This window comes from Globicephala melas, chromosome 8 (assembly GCF_963455315.2).
Source record: "Globicephala melas chromosome 8, mGloMel1.2, whole genome shotgun sequence".
In the NCBI taxonomy this organism is placed as follows: domain Eukaryota; kingdom Metazoa; phylum Chordata; class Mammalia; order Artiodactyla; family Delphinidae; genus Globicephala; species Globicephala melas.
In genome coordinates this window covers 14,181,561-14,204,056 of record NC_083321.1, presented here as the reverse complement: position 1 = coordinate 14,204,056, position 22,496 = coordinate 14,181,561, and the positions used below count along the sequence as shown (strand labels likewise).

The window sequence follows — 22,496 nt, the reverse complement described above, 5'->3', positions numbered from 1 at the left end:
AAGCTGGCTATGGGGCGTCTGGGTGCACAGAGGGGGTGCTCGGCAGGAAATGCAACTGAGCTGCTAAATGAGGAGAGGGAGAAAGCAGAAAGTCCTGACACAGGGAGGAGAAGCTGAGAGTCAGAAGCCAAAAGGAAGGGTTCAATTCACCATTAGAGGTGTTTGGGGCTGAAGGGGGGCTTGAGTCAATCTTTAGTGAGGAGACACTCTGGGGAGAGTTCTTGGGACAGAGGGTCCCCTCAAGGTAAGGGGACAGGGTGGGGTTAGCCCTGGTTCCCAGCTGGAGGTGGGGCGTTCCCAGCCTCCAGTGACAACACATTTGTATCACATTTCATCCTCACAACCGTGAGATGGACCATTGTTGTTCCCATTTCACAGATGAGAAAAATCAAACCTTAGGACTCTTGTCACTAATGCAAGGCCACACCACCTATTCACTTGGAGAGCCAGGCTGCGATTTCACACCACCTGACTCCAAATCTGTCTGCTCTAGGAGCCAACTCCCAACACCCACTCGCCTTTCTCTGCCTTCCTCCGTGACCCTCATTTCCTCGCCTGCAGCGAGGGGGTCAACTAGGGTCCTAGGGACCAGGGACCCACCATTAGTTATTCGATACCCAGGCGCTAGGCCCACCCCGAGAAGCAGAGTCCGCATGGGCACGGAGGGCTTTGAGGTGGGAGGAAATGGGCAGAGGAGCCGGTGTGGGATTTAGGGCGGGGCTGAGCCAAACCCGGGAACCACGGGGCGGAGACTTCAGCACCTTGGAGAGCGCGCGCGGGGGGCGGAGCTCGCGGGGCAGGGGGCGGGGCGCACGAGACCCTGGCACGGAACCCGGGGGCGCGCGCGGTGGCGCTCGCGCCAGTCCCGAGAGCGGTGCGCGGTCTGGAACTGCGCCCTGCCCTGCGCAGGTGCGCCCGCCGCTCCCTCCCCAGCCCTTTACCCGCGGCGGCGGCCTCTCGCCGCGCCCCCGCCTCCTTCCCCTCCGCCGCCGCCGCCGCCTCCGCGCCGCGCTCCGCCCGGATGGCCAGGGCTGTGCGGGAGAATGGCGGAGCGAGAGAGCGGCGGCCTGGGCGGGGGGGCCGCGTCCCCGCCTGCCGCCTCCCCGTTCCTGGGGCTGCACATCGCGTCGCCGCCCAATTTCAGGTGAGAAACTCCGGCCGCCGCGACCCGCCCTTCGATCAGGATTGACCTGCCCGGGCTCCCCCACCCCCGCGCCCCCAGCTCACAGACCCCGGGAACGAGAGGGCGGCGTGGGGATGGAGTCTCCGTCCGAGACAGAGCGCCCAGAGCCCCCCCTCAGCCTCAGGTCCAGACTGATGGCCGCTGCATATCCGTGGTGCGGCTGCCTCCGCCATTCCGTGTCCTAGGCGAGGAGATCGTGAGCTGGAATTGGAGGAGTGGGCGCGGAGGCCGCCTTCTCCCCGACGTTGGGCTGCGGTGAGGCCTGGCGTGTGCGTTGAGATCCCGGAGGAGGCAGGCCGTCTGGGGCTTTGCCTGTGCCCAGTCAGAAGGCTTCTGAATAGAGATGGGAGCAGGCCAGGGTGCCCCGCGGGTCCCAGTTTCCTGGGGCGACCGACAGCCTTGGTGCAGGAAGGAGGGAGTCGTAGGCCCCTCCCCCAGTCCTGCCTGGCCAGAGGGGCCCAACTCCCAGGCCTGGCGTGGCCAGGACCCTCCGTGAACTGTGGCAAGCCCTTACCTGGTCAGGTGTGTGCAGGTGCAGAAGAAGGCCCAACACCGAGATCCTAGGCCCGGCTGTGGGAGAGAGGGAGTCTGGTTTGGAGCACCCAGGAGTAGCCAGGGGTATTGGTGGGATGGTTCCTGCTGGAGTAGCTACCCAGGACCCTGATCTGAGCTCCTCCTTCACCTCTCTCCCTGCCCCCATCTGGTGTTAGGCAATTGGGAGGTGGAGTTCAGAGAGTGGCAGAGGGTGTTGTGGGAGAAGGGGTGAACATCCCTCCCTCCTAACCTGGCCCTCCTAACCCGCCGGCTGGAGAGGAGGAAGAGGAGGGTGTCACTGCTCCAGAGCCTCCGAGAAAGAGGACTTGGCATTCCAGCCCATTGTTTCTCCAGCTAATGAGCTGGCGCCTTCCCTTCTCCTGGGGCCCCCACCCCAGCCAGGCCCCAGCTGGGCTCTGGCGCCAGCCCATCTTCAGACCAAGGGGTTGCTGGCTCCCCGGCCCTCAGGTGGGCGGGGACCCCTGGGAATCTCTAATGGCATCATCAGGACTAGAAACCTCCCCCAAGGCCCTGAGCTGAGCTGGAAGAGCCCAGAGGGAGGGGACCAGATGGAGGATGCCAAGCCTGAAGGCTCCAGGGCCGGGGGGCTTTGGGGTTAGTGCCTCAGAGTAACGGGGCTGAGGTCTGAGACTGACCCCACTGACCTGAAACACCACCTCGACGCAAACGCTGCCTCCCTTCCAGGAGACCCCTCTGTAGTGGGAGAGCACCGAGCTTAGACAGGCCTGGCTTCAAATCCTAGCTCCACCACTTCCTAGCTGTGTGACCTGGGCAGCTTCTTGTCTTTTCTGAATCCCATCTGTTAGGTGAGCTAATTAATATTGATTCCTTAATGTGCGTCAAGCGGGCGCTCAACAAGTGTCAGCCCTCCGCACCAGCGGACGTTTAGATAGCTCATTACGGCTCAAAGCGTGTTCCCTGTGCTGGCTCAGGTCACCCTCACAACCACCCTGGGCATGGGCATGGGCCCGCCCATTTTGTAGATGAGGAGACTGAGGTTCAGGAAGGCAGGGTGGCTTGCCCGAGGACCCCAAGGGAGTCAGAGCCTGAGGCTGCACTGGAACCGGGGTCTCCATGTTCATTACACTCTACCTCCAGGCCCTGCCTCTGGCCCAGAGGACAGCTTGGCCCCCCCTACCGGCTACCCCATCCCCAGGTGACAGTGCTTCCCGTTCCGCCCCAGCCCTGGCAGGCAGGTTACCATGGACGCCTTAGGGAGAGGAGCTGACGAGGCGGGCCAGCCAGGGAGTGTGTCCAGCCCTGAGCCCGGTGGGCGAGAGTGGCAGTATGCCAAGGCTGAGGCGTGGGCCCGCCCTCCAGGACTCCTCGGCCTGGCCGCGTGTGGGAATAATAAGGGCAGTGTCTCCGGCCCCTCAGGGCCCGCCCCGCCGGCTCCCCTTCCCGCCTCTCACAGACCGCTGGTGTAACCCTGGTGGGGACCGCTCTCCAGTGGCTCTGGCCTGGGTTTCAATCCTGGCTCAGTCCTCTTAGCCACGTGCCAGGAGTGGGTGCTGAAGGCCTGAGTCTCTGTTTCTCCTCCACAACGCCGACTTTGGCCCCTGCTCAGGGCGGTCCTAAGACTTGGATGAGACAACACATGCTGAGTGTTTCAAGGGCTGTGAAGAGCTGCGTTCACGTAGGGCTGTTCTTATTGTTGTTATTATTGTGCATGTGTGTGTGCGCGTGTGTGTGTGCCCCCAGCACCACTGTCAGCTTCCAGGAGGCAAAAGGAGTCAATACCTAAACTTTGGTTTGCCCAATGCCCAGCACAGAGTAGGTGCCCAATAATGCCTTAGTGGTTTCTTATTTAATTCAAGATAAAATTGGAGAGTTCAGAGGAGAACAGTGCACACTGTCAGAGAAAAACGCTGTAAACGCCGCCGCCGCTTTGGGAGGCCCTCACTTTGCCCAGCTGCCAATCTAAGCACTTTCTGTGCAAGAGCATCTAGTCCTGCCCAGAACCACGTAAACAGAGTGTTATTGTTATCCCCACTTTGCAGATGAAGAAACTGAGGCATGAAGAGGTTAGATAAGTGGCAGAGCTGGGGTTTGAACGCAGTCTGAGTTCAGAGCCACCCTGGAAAGAGAGGGCCTGGAGTAAAAACAACAGAGGAGAGTTTGTGGAGGGGGACACATGGTGTGGATTTGGGAGAGTGGCGAGCGTTTGTTCGTTGATAGTTGGTTTAAATAAACATGTGCTTTTCTTTTTTTTTTTTCCTGATTTTAGAAATACTCCAACCAGTTACTAGTAGTTACCTTTGGCTCTGGTGTCGGGGGAGGGATTTTCACTTACTTCACATACTTCTGTATTCTTTGACTTCTTATTTTTACCACAAGCATAGGTTACTTCTGTAACTTACAAAATAATAAAAGAAAATTGAACATGAAAGTGATACATGTTCATTTTAAGGAAATTCTGTGAGAGAATTTAGAAACTTAGCAACGGATGCCTTGAGCTGGGACGTAGGAGGGGGACAGTGGGACGTAGGAGGGGGACGGTGGGACATAGGAGGGGGACAGTGGGACAGCCCACATGGTAGGCTCGTGGGGAGTAAAGTGAGCAGCTGCCCTGGGTGTGTGGAAGGGGAGCGCGGGTGAGAAGGGCCTTAGAGGTCAGCTCGTCCAGCCCATCCTCCTCCCCTTTTACTTAGAAGGAGACAGAGAGGGTGAGTGGCTTCCCGAGAACACACAGCAAGTTGCCGCAGAGCTGGGGCAGCACCGGGGCCTCAGGACCCCTTGCGGGGCGGTGGTGTTCTTGCCTCCACACTGCCTGGGGCTTGAGAGACAAGGGCCCTCCCTACTCATCTCTTCACAAGGTGCTGTGCACTCAGCTGTTCCTTCGTTCATTCAACAAGTACTTGTGGGATTTCCCTGGCCGTCCAGTGGTTAGGACTCCGTGCTCTCACTGCCGAGGGCCTGGGTTCGATCCCTGGTCAGGGAACTAAAATCCCATAAGCCGTGCAGCACAGCCCCCCAGAAAACCTACAAGTGCTTGCACTTTGCCAGGCTCACTGAGACACTCCAGAGCACTGACAGGGGCCTGGCCCGTCGTGCAGACGCGTGGTCAGTGTAGTCAGACAGACAGACAAGGCCTTACCAGATAGGCCGTAGGTGTGCGGGTCAGGGGCCTGGAGGAGCCCTGGGTCAGGGAAGGGTCAGCTCCGCCCAGGCCTGGTGGGTGAGTGAGTGTCACCCAAGAGGAGGAAGGGTGAAGAGGGAAGAGAAGAGGGAGGGAGCGGCCCGGGGGGAGGGCTCAAGGCAGGAGCGAGCCAGCAGGGTGTGTGACGCCCGGTCTGGCACAAGCGCGGAGAGAGGGCATGCAGGAACGCGAAGGTCGTGTTGGGACCCTGGCCTGTCCACCTGCAAGCAGGGGCAGCCAGCAGAGGTCCAGGGAATGACGGTATCAGATGGTATCTCGGGGACTTCCCTGGTGGCTCAGTGGTCAAGAATCACCCTGCCAATGCAGGGGACACGGGTTTGAGCCCTGGTCCAGGAAGATCCCACATGCCACGGAGCAGCTAAGCCTGTGTGCCACAACTACTGAGCCTGCGCTCTAGAGCCCGCAAGCGACAACTACTGAGCCCATGCGCCACAACTACTGAAGCCCACGTGCCTAGAGCCCGTGCTCCGCAACAAGAGAAGCCACCGCAATGAGAAGCCCATGCACTGCAATGAAGAGTAGCCCCCGCTCGCCGCAACTAGAGAAAGCCCGTGCACAGCAACAAAGAACCAGTGCAGCCAAAAATAAATTAATTTTAAAAAAAGATGGTATGTCAGCTGCCAGGTAGAGAGTGGACAGGGAGGCTGGGAGGCTGCTGGGAGGGTAGATTAACCCACTTTTGAGGGACCTGGTGTGAGGGGGGAGGAGAGACAGGAGTCCAGGATGATGCTAGGTCCCGAGGGAGGGGCTGCCTTGCAGGAGATGAGAGGTTTGGTGGGCAGGGTGGTGAAGTCACTCGGAGGCCTGCTGAATCTGAGCTCGGCGATCACTGGGGGAGCCAACTGGAGGGTTCAAGCAGGCAGTTGGTTTGGGGTCTGGAGCTCAAAGGAGAGGATGGGGCTGGGGCCAAAGACCCTCGAGTCTCCACTTAGAGAGCGCGCGATGGCCTGAAGCCTCAGGGAGAGCGTCTCACCCAGAGAGACAGAGAAGGGTGAGGGGGGGGCCAGCCACGCTGTGGGGCGGGGGGGGGGGGATGAAGAGCTGCGGCTGCCGGGGCCACTGCGCCCCAGCCCCTGGGCAGTGTCCCGCCAGCTGCGATGAACCTCCAGTGCAGGGACAGAACGTGGACTCGCCTCACACAGCCGGTTGTGGCCAGGGCAGGGATTCGACCCCCCTTCTTGGAGGTCAGAGCCTTACATTTGGTCTCTGGATCCCTGGGGCCCCAGTGGATCCCACAGATTGGTTCCCTGGCCCCGTCCCCACTCCAGGGGCTCTTGCCCATCCTGGGTGCCACCTCTGGCCCCTGACCCTGCTCAGGAAATCTCTGGGAGCGTCGACCGTGGGCCTTGCCTCATCTGGCACCAGATGCCCTCGTGGAACACCCAGGGCCTGGGTCAACCAGCACTGCCTCTAATAGGCATTTACTTAGTGCCTACAGGGTACAGGGCCGTGGGTCTCATGCCCTCAGGAAACCCAGCTCTGTGAGGGGCCAGAGCCAGGCCCCGGAGGCGGCTGGTGGGAGGTGTGACCCAGCAAGGACTAGGAGAGAAGAGCCCCCAGATCCCACCACATCTCACAGCCGTGTTTTGTCAGTGTTTCTTCCTGCGTGTGAAGCAACACGTGGAGCCATAAGGTGACGCGTTCCGTCTTCTGCTCATTGTATTAGTTGCCATTTTCTACATTAATACGCAGACTTTATTTATTTATTTGGCTGCGTCGGGTCTCAGTTGTGACGCACGGGCTCAGTAGTTGCGGCGCACGGGCTTAGTTGCCCCGCGGCATGTGGGATCTTAGTTCCCCAACCAGGGATCGAACCCGCGTCCCCTGCATTGGAAGGCGGATTCTTAACCACTGGACCACCAGGGAAGTCCCAGTTCACAGACTTTATAACGTTCATCCCAAAGGAGAGTCATACCTGCTCTGCTGTTTGCCGTTACCAGAGCACACATCCTTGTGTATAAAGGTCTTTCCCTGGGTGGGATAATTTTCTCAGGATAGTTTCCTGAAAGTCGAGTCACCAGATCCCAGGGTTCTTGCTCCATATCAACACCACGGTGTTTAAACAGATGAGACACATGATAAACCCAAGTAAGGGTTTTCTCCTGAGACTTGTTTCTTGGGTTGGTTTCAGTTTTCAGTGAAGATGACCTCAGTGTGGACACAGTTGAGAAGGGAATTCCAGACCAGAGGAACAAACCCGGCCTGGCCCCAAGGTCCACCCAGAGCTGGGGGTGGGATGGAGAGAGGGCTCTGAGGGTGACGCTGGGCCTGGCTCGCCCCCATTCTAGCCAGTGCCACCTTCCCCGAGGCCTCCACATCCCACCCCAGACTCTGATGCAGGTGAGGGGTGGGGACACAGGAAGTTGAGTTGAAAGGGGAACTGACGTAAAGATTTCCAAGGGCGAAATCTAGAAAGACCTGGGGACACCAGTGGTTCATTCATTCAACAATGTTCATTAAGTACCTGTTGTATCAGGCACCACCCATTGTTGGTCACGAGACACGATCCTGCCCTCAGGGATGGACTGCCTCCAAGGGGAGCCCACCACTGGCTGCAGAGCCCAAAGGTAAAATTACAGTGACCCAGGACACCAGCAAGAGGGACCCAGCCCATAGCAGGGCTCTTGGCCTGATCAGGGAGGTGAGAGGAGCCTTTGTTAAGGGAGCCTAGAGAGTTGGGGGGGGCGGGCAATGAACTAGGCCAGAGGGGAAGGGAGGGGCCACAGGTGAGAATTTTGGCCCCTTTCCCTAAGGGTTGGGGGAAGCTGTTAGGATTCTGAGCTGGGGAGGGGTGACAAGACCAGATTTGCATTTCAAATGTCGGTTTTGGTGGCCCCTCGGAGAATGGCCTGTAGGGGAGCCTGAGGGAAGCGGGGAAGCTGCTTAGAGTAGGGCAGCCTGGGCTCGTGTCCCAGAGCCCACTGGGCAGCTCTGCTCAGCACTCAGAAGGCAGCAGAGAGACAGGCTGGACCCTTGGACCACAGATGCCCCCTGTCATGAGAGGGGCCCGTGGGACACCATGGTCAGGACCCAAGGTCACTCCGCTGGCATCCTTACCTCACTCCAGGAGGAGAGCCAGGAGCAGGAAGACAGGAATGGCCTCTGAGCAACCAGATGCCTGGCTCTGATTGGCCTTGCTCAGCTAAAGCCTCAGCACTTTACCACTTAACCCTCCCTTCGCGTGCACTTCTAACTCCACCTACTACTGGGTTGAAACAGCAGATTAGAAAGAGCTGCTGTAGGTGGAACGAGGCGAACAGGGAGATGTGACAGCACGTGGCAAGGGAAAAGGCCGTGACATGAACGTCGGAACACCAGAGGCTTGTCTGTTCATTTAGGGGAGCTCGGCTCAGGGAAGGGGAGCCTGAGGATGGCATGTTCAGAGTGCAGTGAGGGGCCAGCTCGGCCAGAGGAAGGGACTGGGGCACCGGAGCAGGAGGCGATGAGGTTAATGCGGAAGAGGGGGCCTGGAATATAAAGATAGACGCCAAAGGTCAGGGAGGTCTCCAGAGACCAAACCCGTGACATCGAGTCACCAAATGCTAATGTGGATGAGACCTCAGGAACCATCTCACCAGAATGGGCAAGCAGGTCTGATTGATCAGCGACGGCTGCCTCCGAAGGGCTGGGGTCTCCAGATCTAGAGGTGGCCTCGTGGCGCTCAGGGCTCAGGTCTCCATGGGGAAGGTGGGTCAGTGGCTTCAGGAGGGAACCTCCTTCCTTCCTCCCTCCCTCCCTCCTTTCCTTCCTTCCTTCCTTCCTTCCTTCCTTCCTTCCTTCCCTCTTCCCTTCCATCTTTTCTTTCCTCCCCGTAGTTGCCCTTCTTGAGCTTGGAGGGACAAAGGGTCTGTTTAGTTTTCCCTCCATGAAGGGTATCCCAGGGCTTCAGCAGAGAGACCCAGAACACCTGGTGTCTGGAAAAGCAGGAGGAAAGGGCAGGGCTGGGGCTGGGGCTGGGGGCTGGGGCTGGGGGATGGGAGGTGGGGGGAGTATGACTTGCAAAGGGGACTCCATAATCAGTAAAGCCCCTTGATCCTTGGTTGTGACCTCCTGACAGCACCTTGCAATTCACAAACACTCCACTCAGTTAAATTTACCAGCACCCAGACATGGGGAGGGTTCATTTTATATATGGGGAAATGGCGGACCTATGGCATCTTACGTCTGGGCCTTAGTGCTCCTCATCTGTAAAATGGACAGAATAAAAACCCTCTTCCAAGGCTGGAGTGAGGATGAAGGGAGATGCAGAGCATAAAGAAGGTTGGTGGCCAGGGCACAGCAGCTGCTCAGGAGACGGGGCGGCTGCTTCCATAAGCGAAAGAATCAGGATCTGACCTCAGGCCTCCTGCCTCTGAGCCTGATATGGCGGCCATTCCACCATCTTGCCTGCTTATGAGAAGAAAATAAGATTAAGGAGCTCCCTTAACCCACCCCACCAGAGCCAGGGATCAAGTGCAGGCTTTTTTTTTTCGGCTGTGCCGCGCTTGCATGTGGGATCTTAGTTCCCCAACCAGGGATCGAACCCATGCCCCCTGCAGTGGAAACTCAGAGTCCTAACCGCTGGACCACCAGGGAAGTCCCAAGTGCAGGCTTTTGAGCCCCAGCCCAGTGCTCTTTCCACCACTGCCCTCAGTTAACCTCATTCCTCATCTGATACAGCTGTCCCTGCCTGCCCCCAGACCTGCTGTCCCAGGAAGTGGGAATATCGGGTGATGCTGAGATCAGGTGTGTAGAGATGAGCTGAGAAGCCCCAGCCCAGGTCCAAGCCAGACCCTGCAGGTCTGCCCTGGACACTTTGGTTTGAGAGGAGTCCGTGGGGGCTGAGGTTGTCCTTGACGGACATCTAGCAGACACGCACTGGGTGCCTGGTGTATGCAAGATGACCTCACCAGCTCTGCCCTCCAGACCTCACTGGGAGGGAGGGGACCTTTATTCACCACCGGCTAGGTGCAGGGTGGGGGCAGGGTGTGAGCTCCATCTATCTTTGGAGCCTCCTGAGAGGGGAGGGAGGGCGTCTGATGCAGGCCTCGTCCTGTCTGCTCCCCAACACTGCCTTGCCTCCACGCAGAGGGTGATGCCAATCACGAGCAAGGGGAATGACAGGGGACCAGTGAGTGCTGCCCGGAGGGCTGTAAGGCACTGACACGGGGCCAGGAGGGCTTCCTGGAGGAGCAGGCTTAACTGAGCCTTCTACCAACAAGCACAGGTTGAGAGCCTGCCGTGTGCTCCATCCAAGCGCTGGGTTAGACACTGGGGAGGCGGGCGCCAGAGGCAGGCAGTCGCGCAGGGAGCTGCAGATCTGGATGCCAGGCCAAGGAGTCAGCCACTAGCAGGGCATCTTGGAGGGTTTTGAGTCAGGGGCGAAAGGGCGGCATTTCGGACAGCTCCTCCTGATAGTGGCGGGTGGGGTGGGACGGTGCTGGCATGGGGAAACTGAGGCAGGCAGGCCAGTGCGGGGGTCTGGGACTGCAGAGGCAGGAGCTAGACCAGGCTGGGCAGTGAGGACGAGGAGATGCAGATGTGTGCAGAGGTCACCGGCAGAGCAGGGGGCGTCTGAGGGCACCTCTGGGTTAGACACCCAGTGGTCCTGCAGCTGCCTGGTGCTGACTGAGTCCCAGGAGTGACTTCTCTGTGACTGGCCAGGCAGCCAGTGTGTATATTAACCATTTGCTTAGTGCCCGCCACTGGGTTCTCATCCCAGGGCCAGAGATGCCGCCCTGTGCTGCTCTGGCTTCTGGGCTGGGCTGTCCTCCCCACCCTACCCCTACTTCCACACCACACCCTCCCCCAGCCCTGGGAACCTACCACCCTCGGGCTCCAGGTCAGGAGAGGCCTTAAAGAGCACAATGTCCATCCAGCTCCCCCGCCCCCCGCTGTTTCTCCAGGGACCTTCCAGCTTCTGCTTACGCCACCCCGCAGTGCCAGGAGGCTCATTAGCTCCCCAGCTGCCCTTCCTGCCCTGCCGTGAGATATCCACATATGATCTGGCCTTAGCCCTGGCTGTAGCGCCTCCGGTGCCCATAGGCACTTCCTGGATGGGTACTGAAGGATGGAGCCCTGGGGAGGGGCACCCAGGTGGGCAATAGAGGCAGCCCAGACCCACCCCAGGCAGCACTGTGTGAAGGCTGCCTGGGCCCACAGAAACCTCTCTGATGAGGTATGGGGGTGAGCGAATAGCTGTGCGGATGGAGCGTCCATTTGTGGAGGATTTTGGAAGCCCCTCCATCTTGCTACCAGGAGCCCTAATTGTGGTGCTGGCCCTTTAAAGCAGATCAGGGGCTGGCTTTTGCGGGGAAACATCCCAGATTTCTGCTGTCTGCTTACAAGCCTGGGCCAGGGAGGGGGGCCACCCCAGCCCCCGACAGGGGCATTGGAAGGGCAGGTGGAGCCGTGGCATCGATTGCAGTAACCTGATCCCGCGGCGGGAGGCTGACGGCAGCGGCAGCGCGAAGGGCCAGGGGAGGAAGCTGCCTGCAGCCGAGGGTTGGCTGGGAAGAGCTGGGACCGGGGCCGGGTCGGCAGCCGCTGCCTCTTCTCCCAGCCCATCTATTTTTAATGAGCTCCCCAGGCTTCTGCAGCGGGCTGGACTCAGAAAGGCAGACCCAGGCGGTGGAGGCCCGAGGCCCCAGCCCTGTCCGGAGCCCTGGCACCTCCACCCTTCTGGGCATGAGAGGGCGGCTCCGGGGCCCCGCAGCCCCCCAGCCGGGCTGGGCTCTCCATGCAGCTGGTGCTGAAGATGGATTCCAGCCCAGACAATGACAGCTGGTTGGAGGATCAGTGGGAGAGCTGGTAGGGGTGTGGGGACCGGTGTGGGGGAGGGGAAGTACTGGGGCAGCTCCATGGAGCTCCGGGTCTCCGTTTGGTCTGGTTGAGGTGAGAGGCAGAGGGTGTGGCCTCCGAGGATCCCCCTGGGGCTGAGTCCACCACCTCTCCTGGGTGACCTTGGACGAGTGGGTCTCCCTTCTCTATGCCTCCGTCTCTTGGTCTTACTGAAGAAAAGACTCAGAATTCTCCCCAACTTCATTAGCAGAATTCTCCCAATGTCCCACCCACACCAAACCGGGCGGGGTCCCCGGGGCAGGGGCTGAGCAGGTGAGGGGACCAGCAGGCACCTCAGGGGCTGGCACAGTCCTGCAGTCTGGGGTTGGGGCCCAGGGTTGGCCTGGGGGGCGAGGGTTCTAACACAGCCAGTTAACGTTCCCTCGCTGAAGTGCTTTGATCTGCTTCCTGCGTTCAGGACACATCCCCCTGTCCCTGCCCCCAGCTGGGCGGCCTCCTGTTCGGGGCCCACATGCCAGGCAAGAGGATTTTGTGTTCGAATTGATGAGACCAAGGACACAGAACAGGGGCATGGTCTCTCCTAGAAGAGGCTGAAACTAGACTGACACCAGACTCCCCTGCACTTGCTCCCAGGGCTTACGAGGCGTGGGACTTCCTGGGGTGGGGACATGGCGCTCTCCTCGGAGGCTGGGGTGGGGCCTCTGCCAGCACCTTGGGGGTTTTGTCACTGCTGTGCACAGGGAGCCCCCCTCCAGGCATCCCTTGGAGTCTCTTCTCAACTCTCTGCCTCTTCCATGGGTGAACTATCCTTGGCACCTGCCTTGACCCTGGGAGCCATTTCTCTGGCAGAGCCAAGGCTCTGACCAGCTGGGCCTTCTAGGCATGGCCTCCTGATTGGCAGCAGGGTGGACAACTCCCAGCTGGGAAGAGCTGGGGTAACCTGGAGCCTCCCCTTCCACTGCCACCCTAGGAGGCCTGCCTTTTGACATGAGCCCCAAACTCTTGCCCTGCCTGTTCAGTACCCCTTGCACTGGCACAGGTAGACCCCAGGTCCCATCCTCTGGGGGTTGTGATCTGCCTTTGAGGGGCTGCCCCTTGGAAGAGGTACTAGGGAGGCATCAGGGGGCCTCGGCCCGCTGGCAGCAATCCCGAGTGGTAACTTTGGCTTCTTGTCCCCACCAGGCTCACCCATGACATCAGCCTGGAGGAGTTTGAGGATGAAGACCTCTCCGAGATCACCGATGAGTGCGGCATCAGCCTGCAGTGCAAAGACACCCTGTCCTTACGGGTAAGGGTGGGCTCCCTGAGTGGAGTGGCAGGATGGGTAGGGACAGGACTGAAGGTGTCCCCGTATCTAGAGGGGCTTTCAGGGTCTGTGTGGCACCCTCATTAAATGCAATAACATGCAAGAAACATCCAGTACAATGCTTGGCACATCTTGAGCGCTCAGATTCTTAATTTTTTTTTTATTTATTTATTTTGCCAGGGGCTAAGGCAGGAGATAGCTCCTTCGACTGCCCACAAGAAGGGAGAGAGCAGGAAGTCTTGAGGCCTAGGACAGCAGCAGTTAGGGCCAGAATTAAGGGAAGCCTCAGGACTACCCTAAATCCTTTCCAAAGCTGCCTTGGCAGAGGGCCTGAGGCAGAGCAGGGTGGAGTCTGGTGGAATCTGCAGTGCTTTGGGGCAGGAAAAAAGAGCCAGGGCACTCCCTTGGCTACCATTGCACCAAACACACCACACAGCCTCGAAGACCCTCTCTGGCCCACCGTCCTAAAGGTCCCTCTAGAAGGTTAATCCAGCATTGCTGCTGCTTTGGGCCCCATGGCTTTGTCATAGGACAGATGGCTCTCTCGGCTCCCAAAGTTCTGACTCCTGCCGGGAGGTCCCCGGCATCTGGAGAGACTGAGGAAGATAAGGATCCCCCTATGTCTTCTTTCTTTTTTTAATTGGAGTATGATTGCTTTACCGTGTTGTGTTAGTTTCTGCTGTGAAATGAAATGAATCGGCTATTTGTATGCCTATATCCCCTCCCGCTTGGGCCTCCCTCCCACCCCCCACGCCCCCCCCAGGAAGAAGGGGCTGCTAGCCAGGAGACGGAAGGCAAGTGCGGAGCAAGGTTGCAGAGCCCAGAGCTTCTCTCAGCCCCCGGAGGGTGGGTAGCCGAAGTAGACATGGTGTTGGGAGAATGGTTAGCAAAGGAGAGCTGCCGTGTGAGCTGGGATGGGGTGCCTCTATGTTGATCTCCTTTTGCCCCCAGAGGTTCTGTAAGTTCTGCCAGGCAAGAGGAAACCAAGGGGTGGGGCTAACCCTCCAGTACCCTGTACTCCAACCCGCCACCCTCTGGCCAGGCCAGGAAGCGCTGGAGGCAGAGGCCACTGATTCTGGACTGATAGCTTCTCGACTCCCACTTGCACAAGCAGAGCCTTGGAGAGGGTGTTCCGACTCCCACTTGCACAAGCAGAGCCTTGGAGAGGGTGTTCCGACTCCCACTTGCACAAGCAGAGCCTTGGAGAGGGTGGTCCTTGCAACGAGCAGGACCCTGAGGCAGTACTAGCTCGGGGCGTACCCTGTGGGGCCTTAGACAAGCTCCAGGGGGCCATCAAGTACTCTTGCCAGTGAGTCCTCACCTCTCAGGGAAGCGGGGAGACAGTTAACTGGTGGGGGAATTGGAGAGTCAGAGGATCTGTCCAAGGTGCCAGGGAGTTAGTGGTAGAGCTGGAACTAGAACGGGGCTCTGAACGGGGTTCTCAAAGGTAGGCTGGCCTGAGAGAAAACCTCAGGTTGGAGGGGCCTCAGCCTGAGGACCGAGGAAGGTGGGGATGCAACTGCCTCGTCCAGGTGCCTGCCACTTGCTCCTCCCCCTCAGCATCCCTCTTCCAGTCGCGCTCAGGTCCTCCTGTCTGCACTGAGGCCCTCCTGGCTGAGTCTGTTTCCTCAGTTTTCCTCCCTGCCCCCTTCAAAACCCCGTCCCCATCCCTTGTGGGGCCCGAACTCCTCGGCGACCCTCCGTCCCCATGGCAACAGCGGTGACCTCACTCTGGGCTCGGCTTACTACCCGGGTGAGGTCACTGGCCGTTGCCAAGGGAACGGGAGGGTGCAAAGAGTCGGGAAGGGGGGACCGTGGGGAGGGGAGAAGTGTGGACTGCAAAAGGCGCCGCCTGACGTGGGGAGGAGGCGGCCTCGCGCATTCTCGAAGGCGCGGGAGGGCACGGTCCTCTCGCGGGGCTCCTGCTCCGTTCCCTCTGTCCCCCTCTTTGCGGCCGCGGAATGGACTCGCCCGCGTGGGGGGCGGTGCGCGGCGGCCTTGGCCCTGCCCCTTCCCCGCCCCCTGACGCCCCTCTGTCCGCGCCGAGCAGCCCCCACGCGCCGGGCTGCTGTCTGGGGGCAGCGGCGGCGGCGGCGGCGGCGGCGGCGGGGGGAGCCGGCTGCAGGCCGAGATGCTGCAGATGGACCTGATCGACGCGGCGGGGGACACTCCTGGCGCTGAGGACGACGAAGAGGAGGACGAGGAGGAGCGTGCGGCGCGGCGGCCGGTAGCGGGCCCGTCTGAGGCGGAGCCCCACCAGGAGACGGCGCCCCGCGGCCAGGGTCAGGGCCAGGGCTCGGGCGGCGGGGATACGTACCGGCCCAAGCGGCCCACCACGCTCAACCTCTTCCCGCAGGTGCCGCGGTCTCAGGTGAGGAGCCAGCGGCTTGGGGGCGGGGCTTAGGGGGCGGTGCCCCGGGGCAGGGCCCCGGGAGGTCTTCGGGGCGCCGGCCGTCTCAGGGTCCAGGCCCGGACGGGCCGGGGAGCAGGAGGGGCTGCGGAAGAGTCACTTGCCAGGCCGGAGGAGGGAGAAGTCTCGGGCCTGCTGACACCTTCCGTAGCTTCCCACGGGGGAGGTCCCTGGGGAGGTGGTCGCTGAGGGCAAGTAGAGTCTGTCCTAAGTGAGAGGGGCCGAGCGGGGCTGGCTGGGTTTGAAGCCTTGAGAGGAGAGGCTGAAGGAATGACAGGGCTGAGAGGGGCAGTGGAAGGATGCGGGTGAAGAGAGAAGTAGGGAAGTAAGAGAACAGGGCTTTGAGGGCGTGCAAGGGTATGGGGTTCCCGGTGAAGGTGGGTCAGAAGCGGGGCCTGAAGAAAAAGGCATGTGAAGTGGTCAGTTTGGGGGAAAGTCATGGGAAATTGTGAAGAGCTGGGGATGGGGACCAGCAGCCAGTTTGAAATGTGGGCAGCTGGGGATTCCCAGAAGGCAGGGAAGAGAAATGGGAGGTGGCGCTGCCTGGCTGGGTTGGGGGCCTAGGGCCCCTGGACTGGGTGGCTGGATGCCAAGGAGGGTTGAATAGGGTTGGGGAGAGCCGGCCGGGCCCATTGTCTTCCAGGCCCAGTCTGGAGAGGTACAGAGGAGTGGCTCAGGGAGCTGGGCCTGCTGGTGGAGGGTGCAGGGGCTGCAGGGAAAGGATTGGTCCCTTTCCCAGGATCCTCTCGGGTGGGTTTTGGCAGCCAGACTCATGCATGCGAGAGCCTGTGAGGGTGTCCTCAGGGGAGGGGGCTAAGTTGTGTGCAGGGGACCTTGTATGTAGGCATCGTGGAGAGGGGTCCCAGGGGGCTGAGAATGTGGGGTGGGTGGCCCCGAGATCCAGGAAGGAGGCCTCTGACAACTACATCTGTCACTTCTCTGTCACGTGCTCTTGGGGGGGTGGGGAAACCATGTTCTGGATTCGTCCTTTGTATGATTCATCCCAGTCCCCCAAGCCAGGGGAGCTGCTGGGGAGAGCCTTCCTCCTGGCTCTCCTAGAATGTCCCTGCCCCTTCCCTAGGCCATAGGTTCCTGAGCTCCAGGGGAGTTGGGCTGGAAGTGGGCATCTTCCTTGTAAACCCTGCGTGTCTGAGACTGGCGGTCTGGCTCTGTCCCTGGATGGCTCTTGCTTCTCCCCGCCCCTCCCCCCACTCACCACCATTCCCATTGGCCATCACCACCTTTGTTGAGGCTGATGAGAGCATTCCCCTGAGGGTTGGCCAGCTTCCCTGAGCCAAGGGGGTGGTCTGTCTCGCACCAATAGCCCTGGCTGGGAGGGCTGTGACTTGCCACCCCTTCCGCCTGCTCCAGAGGGTTGGGGGTGAGGCCCTTGGCAAGTATTAAGGGGTGGGGGGAGCAGCAAATGGCCTAGGGATGGCCTGATGGGGGCAGGGCCAGGGCCTCCCTGTGCCGGGCACTGTTGAGCGCTGCTGTCACAAGGGCCTTTTGTTCCCTGCACAGGACACACTGAATAATAATTCCCTGGGCAAGAAGCACAGTTGGCAGGATCGGGTGTCGAGATCATCCTCACCACTGAAGACAGGTAAGTCGCGACCGTTTCCCTTACCTGGACCTCCACGTGCCCTCAGTCCCTACTGCAGAGAGCAAACCAGCAGTCTCCAGCCTGCTGGGTAGAGGTGAACTGCCGGTCCCACAGGTCTGAGCAGGCCCAGCCGCTGTCGGCTGTGGCTGGCGTGAGAGGACTGGGCTCAGAGCCTGCCGTAGGCCTACTGCCCCGGAGGCTGTATCTTGGTGTCTGTGTCCACATGCTGAGTGGAGGGAGCAGGTAGCCTCGGAGTCAGGGGCGAGGCACCTGCCTTCAGCACTGCCCTGCCTGCTCTCCAGGGGAGCAGACGCCTCCACATGAGCACATCTGCCTGAGCGATGAGCTGCCGCCCCCAAGCAGCCCCGCCCCCACCAAGGACCGAGGCACCTCCACCGACAGCCCTTGCCGCCGAAGCGCTGCCACCCAGATGGCACCTCCCGGCGGCCCCCCTGCTGCTCCACCGGCTGGCCGGGGCCATTCGCATCGAGACCGCATCCACTACCAGGCGGACGTGCGGCTGGAGGCCACCGAGGAGATCTACCTGACACCAGTGCAGAGGCCCCCAGACCCTGCAGAGCCCAACTCCGCCTTCCTGCCGCCAGCTGAGAGCCGGATGTCGGTCAGCTCCGACCCAGACCCTGCCGCTTACCCGGCAACTGCAGGGCGGCCACACCCCTCCATCAGCGAGGAGGACGAGGGCTTCGACTGCTTGTCGTCCCCGGAGCGGGCCGAGCTGCCAGGTGGAGGATGGCGGGGGAGCCTGGGCGAGCCGCCGCCGCCTCCGCGGGCCTCGTTGAGCTCGGACACCAGCGCCCTGTCCTACGACTCGGTCAAGTATACGCTGGTGGTGGATGAGCACGCACAGCTGGAGCTGGTGAGCCTGCGGCCATGCTTCGGGGACTACAGCGACGAGAGCGACTCGGCCACCGTCTACGACAACTGCGCCTCTGCCTCCTCCCCCTACGAGTCGGCCATTGGGGAGGAGTACGAGGAGGCCCCCCGGCCTCGGCCCCCCGCCTGCCTCTCTGAGGACTCCACGCCCGATGAACCCGACGTCCACTTCTCCAAGAAGTTCCTGAACGTCTTCATGAGTGGCCGCTCTCGCTCCTCCAGTAAGTCGGCAGCAGGGAGCCGTGTGGGGACCGGGGTGAGGGTGTCCCCGGGAGGTGGCCTCAGGTCCATCTGGTTCAATGCGTTAGGACCAAGCGCTCTACCTGCCCCGCGAGCCTCAGCCGGAGCTGGGACCACCCTTTCCTAGCCCGCCCCCCTCATCTACAGGTGCGGAGTCCTTCGGGCTCTTCTCCTGCGTCATCAACGGGGAGGAGCAGGAACAGAGCCATCGGGCCGTATTCCGGTAAGAGCCCCAGGGCCGGGCTGGCCAGGCAGCAGCTGGGGCCAAACCCTCTCTGCCTCTGCCGTCACCCCCTGGCCTAGACCCAGCCCCACCACTCAGCCCCAGGTGGACAGTGTCCACCCTCTAGGAACTCGGAGTTCAGGGACGGAGTGGATGATTTCGGAGCAATGTGTTGTGCTGCCCAGAGCCCAGGACTGAGCACCTAATCTGGCCGGGGCAGGGGCCCAGGAGGGTGCCCAGCAGAGACACCTGGCCACACACAAAACCCACTACCCCTCACCCTCCTCCTTGTGGAAATACTCGCTTCCTGTGACCTCTCACAGTTTACCAGTGGCCCTGGTCACTTGCTTCCTGGGCTGCAAGTTCCTCCATGGCAGATGCATGTCTGATTGACCTTGGTCTCACCCCCCCACCCCCAGGGAGTGACAGGCACATGGGACGCTGTGCAAACGTTTATTGAACCAGCGATGCCGACACAACCCCCCGACCTCAGGGTGGGGAGTAGATGGCTGGCTGGAGGGGCCTGGGTGGTGAATTCCTCACAGGCCCTTGTTGGGGACAGGTTTGTGCCTCGACATGAAGACGAACTTGAGCTGGAAGTGGATGACCCTCTGCTGGTGGAGTTGCAGGCTGAGGACTACTGGTATGAGGCCTACAACATGCGCACGGGTGCCCGGGGCATCTTTCCTGCCTACTACGCCATCGAGGTCACCAAGGAGCCTGAACATATGGCAGGTAGTGTTCCTTCCCCCCACCTGGTGCCACTGGGTCCCCATTTGCTGCCGGGCGGACCTGTGCTTCAGATCTCAACCACCCAGGGAGGGGGCCGGGCAGTGGTGACTTCAGGTCCATTTCATAATCGAGAAAAGTGAGGCCCAGCCAAGTCGGGGCAGCCCTGGGTGGTGCATCCTCTGCTGGGTCTGGCACTCCTCACTCCACGCTTGCTTTCCAGCCCTGACCAAAAACAGCGACTGGGTGGACCAGTTCCGGGTGAAGTTCCTGGGCTCAGTCCAGGTTCCCTATCACAAGGGCAATGATGTCCTTTGTGCCGCTATGCAAAAGGTACCTGCTCCACTGGGAAGGGTGCCCACCCCCGGCCCGGTCCCCATCCTCTCCTGGGGAGAGGGCCACCCAGCACCTCATGTTCCCATCCCTCACCCACAGATTGCCACCACCCGCCGGCTCACCGTGCACTTTAACCCGCCCTCCAGCTGCGTCCTAGAGATCAGCGTGCGGGGTGTGAAGATAGGCGTCAAGGCTGACGACTCCCAGGAGGCCAAGGTGACTGCCCCGGCCTGGCCCCGCTCTCCCGTCAGACCTCCAACCTGTGCCCCTGCAGGCTGATGACCACCCTCTTCTCTCCTCCCTCCTGTAGGGGAATAAATGTAGCCACTTTTTCCAGTTAAAAAACATCTCTTTCTGCGGATACCATCCAAAGAACAACAAGTAAGAACACGACGGGGAAGAGGTCAAGGCGCGGGTGGTGGTTCAGGGCGTGGGTCCACATGTGTGCCTGAGGGTTCTGAGCCCCCGTCCCGCCCAGACAGACTGCTGTCCTCCCACAGGTATTTTGGGTTCATCACCAAGCACCCTGCCGACCACCGGTTCGCCTGCCATGTCTTTGTGTCTGAAGAATCCACCAAAGCCCTGGCAGAATCCGTGGGGTACGTGTGTGTGTGTCCTGCCAAACACCCAGCCCTGTAGCCAGCCCCGGTCTCAGGCCCCGAACACGTTCCTCATGCTTGGCAGCATCCCTCAGGCCTCCCCGGCACTCGGCATGGCGTCCTTGGGTCACAGAGGCCTGGAGAGAGGGCTGGGTGGTCTTGAGGTCCGAACTTCTTGGTTGCTGGGCCCTTTCTTCAGTTGAAATCTCACTCAGGAAACACTGTGTGCAAAGAACAGAGCTGAGCAGCTCTGGCTGGGGGAGGCGCAGCCCCATCCGGGTACCCCGAGGCTCCAGTGTGAAAACCCTGGGTCGAGATCCTGTTCCTCCCCAGTCATTCTGGCGTGTCTGCCTGCCTCCTAGGAGAGCGTTCCAGCAGTTCTACAAGCAGTTCGTGGAGTACACCTGCCCCACAGAAGATATCTACCTGGAGTAGCAGCGCTGCCTCGCCCTCTGCATCCCCTGGGCCCTGGGGCCAGCGCCAGGACGGCTGGCTGCTGACAGGACATGGCACTGCTTGAGGAGGGGCACCTGCCACTACCAGAGGATGGGGAAGCGGGGGGGCTGTTGGCCGAGGGTGGGGGAGGGTGGGGGTTATGGGGAGAGGCAAATGCAGTTTATCGTAATATATGGCATCAGCTTCATCTATGAAGGACGGAGCGGGCTGCCCAGGGATTGGGAGGGAGTGGGGCTGGGGGGTGGTGTTAAGCCTCTGGCCAGGAAGGGTGCCCATCCTCGGAGCGGAGGGTTCTGTCTCATCTTGGGCCTCCCTCACTTTCCCTGCCAGGGCCTCCGGGCCTCTACAAAGCTCACGCCACCTGTGAGTGCCCACCCCACCCCTGCCCCCAGCTCCCGGAGGGCCCTGAGCTCAGGCTGAGCCCAGCCACCTCCCGAGGGCTTTGCAGCAAGGAAAACAGCAGCAGGCAGGGGTGCAGTCCCCGTCCCCAGCCCTGTCACTTGTGTGGCCTCTGGGTGGCTCCTACCATCACCGGCATGCCAGCCCCTGGCAGGGGTGCGGCCTCACAGGGAGGGAGAGCGCCGCAGGGGGCCCCGCCTCAGCAGGAAAAGGCGGCTTCCGCCCCCGGCCTGGGCCCGCCAGGCCCCTTGGCTGCTTCGGCGGTAGCCCCATCTCAGTCCTGTATGCTGGCCACAACTATTAAAGTGCCATTTCCGGTTGGGACTGCAGTGGGTCTCATCTGCTTGTCTACTTGGACCCCCTCCCTTGCCCGGTTCCTTTCCATCCCGGGAAAGCCCAAGCCGTTGCTGCACAGAATAGCTTTATGAGGGGTTCCCGTCACAGGTGCGTGTCATAAGGGTTCCCGTCACAGGTGCGCGTCATAATACTCGGCCACGTCCAGCCCGGCCCGCTTGCGCTGCTGGGCCCGGGAGAGAAGGGGTCGAGGCCGTCGTGGCCATGGGTGCTTGGGTCGCACCCCATAGTCTAAGGAGAGAGAAGAGAGTATGAGTGGGAGGGAGAATCTGTTCTGCGTCCACTGAAGACGTCCCCAGGCAGATGCCGTTTGGGACGAGAAGGCCCTCAGGCTGGACCTGGGCGCCCTCTCCTAGGGCATCTCTCCCCCACCAGGTAGGGCTGGGGGCAGAGGAGGGGAAGGGGTAGGGGAAGGAGGAGATACTACCGTCCACCAGGCCAGAAAGTGGCTCCAAGAGTTCCAGGGGGGCTGAAAATTCCTCAGGAACAGATCGCTGGGGCCTGCGGGAGATGTGGGGTGCTCAGCCCAGGCCCCAAAGGGAAACCACCGCCTCCCAGCAGAGGGGGAAACGGGCCAGGGTGGGGCCGCACTGCAGAGTCCCCACCTTCCAGGCCCCTGGCCCTGTTGAGCCCTGACCCCGTGTCCCCAGGAGTTACCTTAGCGCCTTGGGGCAGAGGAGCGCAGCCGCCAGGATGAGGCTGAGGAGGCGGCGGCTCAGCGCGGCCCTGGGGTACAGAGCCCCCAGCATGGCGAGAACGAGAACCATCTTCGACTTGGGTCCCTGCTCCAGGCTTCTGCCCGCCCCTCCCCCGGCAGGACAGAACCTGCTGCCAACTCCCAGGGCCACCTCACAAAGGGCGCGCGTTCCGGGGCTCCGCGTCAGCACCAGCGCCGGGGCTAGGCTGGAAACCTCCACGCTGAGGTTGGTGGTTTGATTTTACTGAGGCTATGGACCCGCAGGGGCCACACCACACCGTGTTGCTGCCATCACTGGTTACGGGCACAGGTCTCAGTTCGGACCCTGACCTCGCCTCTTGCTAGGCGGACACATCACTTCATCTCTGTGGGCCTCGGCTCCCTCACCTGTGAGGCAAGGTACACACGTGTGTACCTAGGGACTGGCACACAGGAGGCCCTGAGCCGAGGTCACAGTCACCGAACCCTCACACCTGGAGTCCCCACTGCTCCCACTCAGCCTCATCCCCTCCTCCCGCCCCCACCACTGCCCCAACTCTCCCTCCCGTGCCTCCGCAATCCCACGAAGGTCC

General features: G+C 61.0%; 2 protein-coding genes across 3 annotated transcripts; one reads left to right on the top strand and one right to left on the bottom strand.

Annotated features, from left to right (window-relative positions):
- The first annotated feature begins 846 nt into the window (after positions 1-846).
- MAPK8IP1 (mitogen-activated protein kinase 8 interacting protein 1) lies at positions 847-21,202 on the top strand. 2 transcript variants are annotated; one of them, XM_030864590.2, is made up of 12 exons: positions 847-1,144; positions 12,861-12,966; positions 15,035-15,355; positions 16,916-16,997; positions 17,300-18,112; positions 18,279-18,354; positions 18,917-19,089; positions 19,307-19,416; positions 19,519-19,635; positions 19,730-19,800; positions 19,920-20,018; positions 20,381-21,202. In XM_030864590.2, exons 1-12 carry the CDS (start codon positions 1,044-1,046, stop codon positions 20,451-20,453), a joined length of 2,142 nt encoding a protein of 713 aa, XP_030720450.1. In that variant the 5' UTR covers positions 847-1,043; the 3' UTR covers positions 20,454-21,202. The 2 variants fall into 2 exon arrangements, with proteins under 2 accessions (XP_030720450.1, XP_060159256.1); XM_060303273.1 differs by lacking the exon at positions 847-1,144 and adding an exon at positions 11,192-11,687.
- On the bottom strand, positions 18,802-22,013 carry FREY1 (Frey regulator of sperm-oocyte fusion 1). The gene is made up of 3 exons (XM_070046124.1): positions 21,885-22,013; positions 21,655-21,728; positions 18,802-21,458 (listed from the first exon to the last, which is right to left on the bottom strand). The coding sequence occupies exons 1-3, from the start codon at positions 21,992-21,994 to the stop codon at positions 21,340-21,342; spliced, it is 303 nt and encodes a 100-aa protein (XP_069902225.1). The 5' UTR covers positions 21,995-22,013; the 3' UTR covers positions 18,802-21,339.
- Positions 22,014-22,496: the final 483 nt, after the last annotated feature.

Excerpts from the sequence above, each read along its gene's own strand:
- FREY1 (XM_070046124.1), bottom strand. The coding sequence starts at position 21,994 with ATGGTTCTCGTTCTCGCCATGCTGGGGGCTCTGTACCCCAGGGCCGCG. Across the intron at positions 21,729-21,884 it reads CTCTGCCCCAAGGCGCTAAG|GCCCCAGCGATCTGTTCCTG; the intron begins GTAACTCCTGGG and ends CATCTCCCGCAG. Across the intron at positions 21,459-21,654 it reads ACTTTCTGGCCTGGTGGACG|ACTATGGGGTGCGACCCAAG; the intron begins GTAGTATCTCCT and ends CTCTCTCCTTAG.
- MAPK8IP1 (XM_030864590.2), top strand. The coding sequence starts at position 1,044 with ATGGCGGAGCGAGAGAGCGGCGGCCTGGGCGGGGGGGCCGCGTCCCCG. Across the intron at positions 18,355-18,916 it reads AGCCATCGGGCCGTATTCCG|GTTTGTGCCTCGACATGAAG; the intron begins GTAAGAGCCCCA and ends TGTTGGGGACAG. Across the intron at positions 19,636-19,729 it reads ACGACTCCCAGGAGGCCAAG|GGGAATAAATGTAGCCACTT; the intron begins GTGACTGCCCCG and ends TCCCTCCTGTAG.